This window comes from Andrographis paniculata, unplaced genomic scaffold, assembly GCF_009805555.1.
Source record: "Andrographis paniculata isolate CXL003 unplaced genomic scaffold, ASM980555v1 Contig83END, whole genome shotgun sequence".
In the NCBI taxonomy this organism is placed as follows: Eukaryota; Viridiplantae; Streptophyta; class Magnoliopsida; order Lamiales; family Acanthaceae; genus Andrographis; species Andrographis paniculata.
Window position 1 is genome coordinate 982,809 of NW_026137621.1, and position 5,908 is coordinate 988,716.

At 45.4% G+C, this 5,908-nt stretch overlaps 2 protein-coding genes across 2 annotated transcripts; both read right to left on the bottom strand.

The window, feature by feature from the left end:
- Nucleotides 1–2,806: 2,806 nt before the first annotated feature.
- LOC127241635 (uncharacterized) lies at nucleotides 2,807–3,349 on the bottom strand. Its single transcript, XM_051260778.1, has one exon. The coding sequence runs from the start codon at nucleotides 3,347–3,349 to the stop codon at nucleotides 2,807–2,809; it is 543 nt and encodes a 180-aa protein (XP_051116735.1).
- A 748-nt stretch (nucleotides 3,350–4,097) lies between these two features.
- On the bottom strand, nucleotides 4,098–4,640 carry LOC127241636 (uncharacterized). The gene has a single exon (XM_051260779.1). It carries the CDS (start codon nucleotides 4,638–4,640, stop codon nucleotides 4,098–4,100), a length of 543 nt encoding a protein of 180 aa, XP_051116736.1.
- Nucleotides 4,641–5,908: the final 1,268 nt, after the last annotated feature.

Consider the following 5,908-nt stretch of genomic DNA (forward strand, 5'->3'; position numbering starts at 1 on the left):
CGGCCGAGGCCTTCCCTGCCTGGTGGTCGGCCACCTGGCCTCTGATTGCTCCTCCGACCGACCAATTGGTTGGGAAACTTGCCCCACCCCCAGTCTTGGTGCTGGGTTCTCCTCGATTGGCCGCTGCTCCGAGAAGAAAAAGGCAAGCGCCCGCCACAGGCGGATCCGGAACAAAAAAGAAAAAGCAAAAGGCCGCCCCTGTCATCGTAGGCAGGCGATCGAGGAGTATCTGGCATTTTTGCCAGTACACACAAGCGGATTACCGAAATTCCTGAGAAAGCAATTTGGTAAGCCCTTTTCTTTCCATGCTCCATTTTCAATATATTCCCCTTTTAATTTTAATGGCTCCTATTCCAGAGGATCCTTCATTGCTACCAACCGCACACCCGACTGTTTCCCAACCGACCGAGACTTAACCGACCATGGCTCAACCGACTGCGGCGCAATCACCCATCAATTTGACTTCCTCCCAGTCAACCGCAGTCCTGACCACAAACCAACCGACCGCGGCCCCATCCGTAGTACTGCCAATAACCTGTAGGAGAGAGGACCCGACTATGAGGCAAGTATCCTCACCAACTTCTACCCCGACTGCCAATCAACCGACAACTGCACCACCGACCTCAGCCGAACAAGTACCTGCTCAACCAGTCGATTCTCCAGAAAACCCCCCGACCGCTGATCGATCGACCTTCGCATAACCAACCCCTATGCAGGCTGAGGTAAGTATTTCCTAATGCTTCTAAGAAAAAGAGAATACTTACTCAACCACTAATTTCAATTTCCCTTTCTGTAGGTCCATCGACTGGAGGAATCGGCGGGGAGGCAAATTTCTCCTATAATTTTGCCTTCACCTGTTCTTCCACCACCATAGGTGACTGATGTGGTCGCGGGGATGCCCGACCAACTCGTCGCCTTCCCCGACCAGGTCGCGGAACCACCTGCCCTAGTCGTGGCACTGTCCGACCCCGCTACTGTGTAGCCTTTGCAACCAGCCGCTCAGCCCGTGGGCGAGGTTCCTCCTATCGCTCCTCAACCAGTCCAACCGATCCCGGCACCTCACGACATAAAAGAGATTTCTTCCTCGAAGTCGGGCGAGGCTTCAGTCAATTTTTCCCCAAGGGGTTCGGTCAGTGTTCTTTCTCCTCTGCTTTCTGATTTTTAAATCACGTTCCGTAGCTTAATTTTCTCCTTGCATGACATGGAGCTGGTCGTCGCCCACCGTCTGCAACCGGGAGATGAGTCGGTTTCTGGCTGGACGACTCGTCATGGTGCCCCTACGACGCTCCGTCTCATGGCCCCTTCTGAAGCCACGGCCGCTCTAGATCAGGTAAACTCCATCTTTATATCATAATGAGTTCACCATGTTTTTTCCATACTTAACATTTTCCTTTTGTCTCTGACTGCCCAAGAGATGAACATTTTGGCCCGAGTGAACCTTCCGACTCCCGCCCAAGCTATCATAGAACGTTGCGCTAACCTATCTTTTACCGACTTGAGTTTAGCCGACGTAAAAGCTCTAGTTTAGGTCGTGATAGACTTGCTAGTGCAGCCCACACCGGAGTCGGAAGCCCCCCTGTCCTCGATCGGATGATGGCAAGGATCACTGAGCTTCAAGCCGAGCTACCTTGAAGAAGGTCGATGAAGACCTAAATCTTGCCAAGGCTATGCTGGAAGAACTCCGACAAGCGCAACACATGTTGACGGCTGAGATCTCCCAAAAAATGGAAGTGCTCAGACGCCTCCAAGAACAATTGGAGTCCCTGGATGACAGCATCGAGGAAGGCAGTCGCCTGGTGGAGGCACATTGCCAAACCCAGGTGACTCTCTACGAGCAACTCCAAACAGCCATACGAATGCGACTCGTCCGGGGACACCAGGAGGCCTACCAGCGTTGGCGGGCCACAAAATCGGAGCTAAAGTGGGCCGATCTCCAAATTGCTCTTAAGGCCCTGCTTTCTCTGTAACCCCAACATAATTTGTATGGAGTTCCCAGACTTAATCTATACATCCTATTTTCAGAACACAAATCCTATGTTCTTTGCGCTTTTACTAAGTCAGACATCAAAACACAGATCCATGTTTTTTGCACATCTAATAAGTCAAAAATTAAACATCACAACACCTATATAAAACCCCATACCTCATACTGCAAACACCATCAGCACCCCCGCATCACACTAAAAAATGGTTTCTCCTCACATTCGCGTCCCTTCGTCCAATTGGGAAGGTTCTTTGCAACCATTCCTTGTGGGAAAACATCCCATAGGTCATCATGCCGAGGACCTGATACAGGTGCTAAAACAACTGAACTTTAAATTTAAGTTCTCTGGCAGGGGCAGGAAAACCATACACCGTATGATCCAACTAATGGAGCGTGTATCCACCAGCTACGAACCCTTTACTGACATACTCTCCCGCATATCCGATCTTGATCATCATCTGGACATGATAGACCATCATGTTTAAGAAATTCTCCCAGACCTCAGCTGGAACAATATTTTCCACCAACAGAGATCAACACTCTCCAGACTACGTATTCTTGTTGAGCGAGAAAATCAATCTCTACAAGACATGAAGGTCCGCACTGAACAAGATCTTCAAGAAATGCAAGACCAGTGGGATCGCTACCGCCTTGACTTAGACGACCTTCTGGATGAAGAACTTGAAATGGTTTCTGCGAGTTGGGATGAAACTTCTAAACCAGAAGACAATCATCCTTGTGTTACCCTTTCGGACGATGACTAAAGAACCCTTTCCAGTAGGTTCGAACCCTTTGAGGGGTTCCGAGATTTTGTAATAAGAATTAATGACAATGTTCTGAAAAGGCAGGGTAATACCTTTTCAGATACTTAGCATTAATATTCTCATGTACCAGCTTTCCTTCTTGATTTACAATAATAAAAGCTCCATTTCCAATTACTCTGCTAACGATAAAAGGGTCTACCCAATTGGGGGACCATTTCCCTAATTGGTCCACCTTCTTATACGTAGGCAGAATTGTTTCCCAGACAAAATCCCCTTCTGTAAAAACCTTTGGGGACACTTTTTTTCCATAATATTTTGGTCTAATCTCACTCTGTCTAACCACTTGATCCAGAGCATTCAAATGATATGTGTCCACCTCCTTCAGTTGTTGCCACATTCTTTGTGCATACGCCTCGTCAATACATGTTGTTGTACTAACCACTCTGGGTGAAGATACAACAAATTCTGCCGGCAGAACAGCGTCTTGCCTGAATGTTAATTGGTATGGGGAAAATCCAGTAGACGTATTTCTACTATTTCGGTAGGCCCACAATGCCTGAGATAGCAATGTGTGCCATTTACTTTGATTTTCCTCTACCATTTTTCGGATGATACCGATGACAATCTTATTTGCTGCTTCGGCCAACCCATTAGCCTATGGGTAATATGGTGAAGAGTGATGCAATTTGATGTTAAATTCGGCCAAAAATTCAACAAATTTCTCCCCAATAAACATCAATCCTTGATCGGTTGTAAGAGTGTGGGGAATCCCAAACCGACAGATAATGTGATTAAGCACGAACTCAATCACCTCTTTCTGCGTCGCATTCTTCAAAGGAACTACCTCTACCAATTTGGTGAAGTAATCAGTTGCTACCAAAATCAATTAATGTTGCTTTGATGACGTCGGATGAATTTTCCCTATTACATCCAACGCCCAAGCTTTGAATGGCCACGGCTTAACCATCGTCTGCAGTTCTACTGTTGGCAGATGATTCAATGGACCATGCCTCTGGCATTCCTGACACCCTTTAGCAGATCTGATGCAATCATCAAAAAATCTTTGGCCAATAGAATCCCATACGATGAATAGCCCATCGCATATTCAGTCCCGCTCGGTGTGCCCCACAAATTCCACCATGAATCTCTTCCATTACTTTAATGGATTCTTCCGGCCCCAAACACCTCAATAAAACTTCTTCAAAGGTTCTTTTATACAGAATCCCTTCAATAAGCTGAAAATGTAATGCTTTCAATCGAATGCCCACAGGAGTCACAAAACTTGGTGATTCCAAATAAACCATAATTTATGTTCTCTAATCAGTACCAGTATCAATGCTACCAATCATCTAATGGCAAGCATTCTGAGCAAGATTATCCGCCAGCCGATTTTCTGTTCTCGGTACATGCTCGAAAACTACCTCCGTAATTCTGTATAACATGTGATATACCAAATCTCGGTGTTGACGCAGATGAGGATAATTACAAGCGTACCGTTTTAACACCTGATTGATGACCAGTTGAGAATCTCCACAAGTTAGAACCATTTGTGCTCCTTTAGCGATAAGTGCCTCCAGACCCAAAATCAGTGCTTCGTATTCCGTAGAGTTATGAGTCATCTCTTCCATTTGAAGCTGCAAACTAATTTTCCTGGCTCCTGGTCCTTTTAATATCACTCCTGCTCCTGACTTCCCTTTTGAATGAGAACCATCAGAAAACATTTTCCAAGTACTAGTGCCTATATACTGCACTACTTTGTTTTTAACTGGATCGTCGTCTGCAAATTCAGCCAATAAATCAGCGACAACCTGCCCTTTCATCGCTTTGATTGGTCGATGTTGCAACGCGAAAGGAGCCAATCTAATTGCCCATTTCATCAACCTTCCTTGCATGGTTGGTCTGTGCAAAATTAATCTGACCAGATCCACTTTGGAAACAACCTCAGTTTCTCTTGGCAGAATATAATGCTCCAACCAAGTACAAACAAAGTTTAAATAATAGCACATTTTTTCGAGCATAGTATAATTCAACTCTGGTCCTGCCAGAGTTTTGCTCAAATAATAAATAGCCCTCTCTTTACCATATTCCCATTCTTGTGTAAGCAGACTACTTACCACATCGAAACTGTTCGCAACATACAGCCGAAGGGGTCGATCCCCTCTTGAAGGAACCAACACGGGTGGTTTGGTTAGTGCCTGCTTGATTTCTTCTAACGCCTCTTGCTGCTCCGGACCCCAACAAAAATCGGTTGCTTTATTTTTTAAAAGCTTTGTGATGGGTTTTAACTTTCCCGCAACATTTGATATGACACGCGTTAGGTAATTTACCTTGCCCAACAAACTTTGCACCTCTTTGACCGATTAAGGTGATCGCATTGTCAGAAAAGCCTTGGTCTTGTTTGCGTCGACCTCTATCCCCTTTTCATGCACTAAAAAACCCAGAAAATTCCCTGCCGAAACTCCTAAGGCACATTTCGTTGGGTTCATTTTCAGGTTGTACTGCTTCATACGTAAAAAAACATTTTTTTAAATCAACCAGATATGTGTCAAAGTCAGTACACTTAATGATCACATCATCGATGTATACTTCCATGGACTGCCCGATCAAATCATGAAAGATGGTATTCATTGGCCGTTGATAGGTTGCTCCGGCATTCTTTAACCCGAATGGCATAACCGTCCATTCGTAGATTCCCAAAGCCCCTGGGCATCTGAACGCAGTTTTGGGTATATCTTCCTCCACTAGTGAGATTTGATTATACCTTGCATACCCATCCATCAAGCTCAAGATTCGATGCCCTGCTGCCGAGTCGATCAGCATATCGGCTATGGGAATCACATACTCATCTTTTGGAGTGGCTAAATTGAGATCTCTGAAATCTATGCAGATCCAAATCTTCCCATTCTTTTTGGTTACCGGAACAATTTTGACCAACCATTCTGCATACCGACAGGGTCGAATGAATCCTACCTTCAACAATTTCTCAATCTCTTCTTTGATCTGGGGCAGCAATTCCGGGCTAATTCTTCTTGGTGGTTGTTTATATGGCCTAAACCCTTTCTTAATAGGCAACCTATGCTCTATCAAATCGCGTGCCAATCCGGGCATCTTGGAATAATCCCAAGCCAGACACTCCATGTGGTCCTGAATTATAGCTATC

What these genes read in the sequence shown, in the direction of transcription:
- LOC127241635 (XM_051260778.1), bottom strand. Translation starts at nt 3,349, where the DNA reads ATGGTAGAGGAAAATCAAAGTAAATGGCACACATTGCTATCTCAGGCA.
- LOC127241636 (XM_051260779.1), bottom strand. Translation starts at nt 4,640, where the DNA reads ATGCAAGGAAGGTTGATGAAATGGGCAATTAGATTGGCTCCTTTCGCG.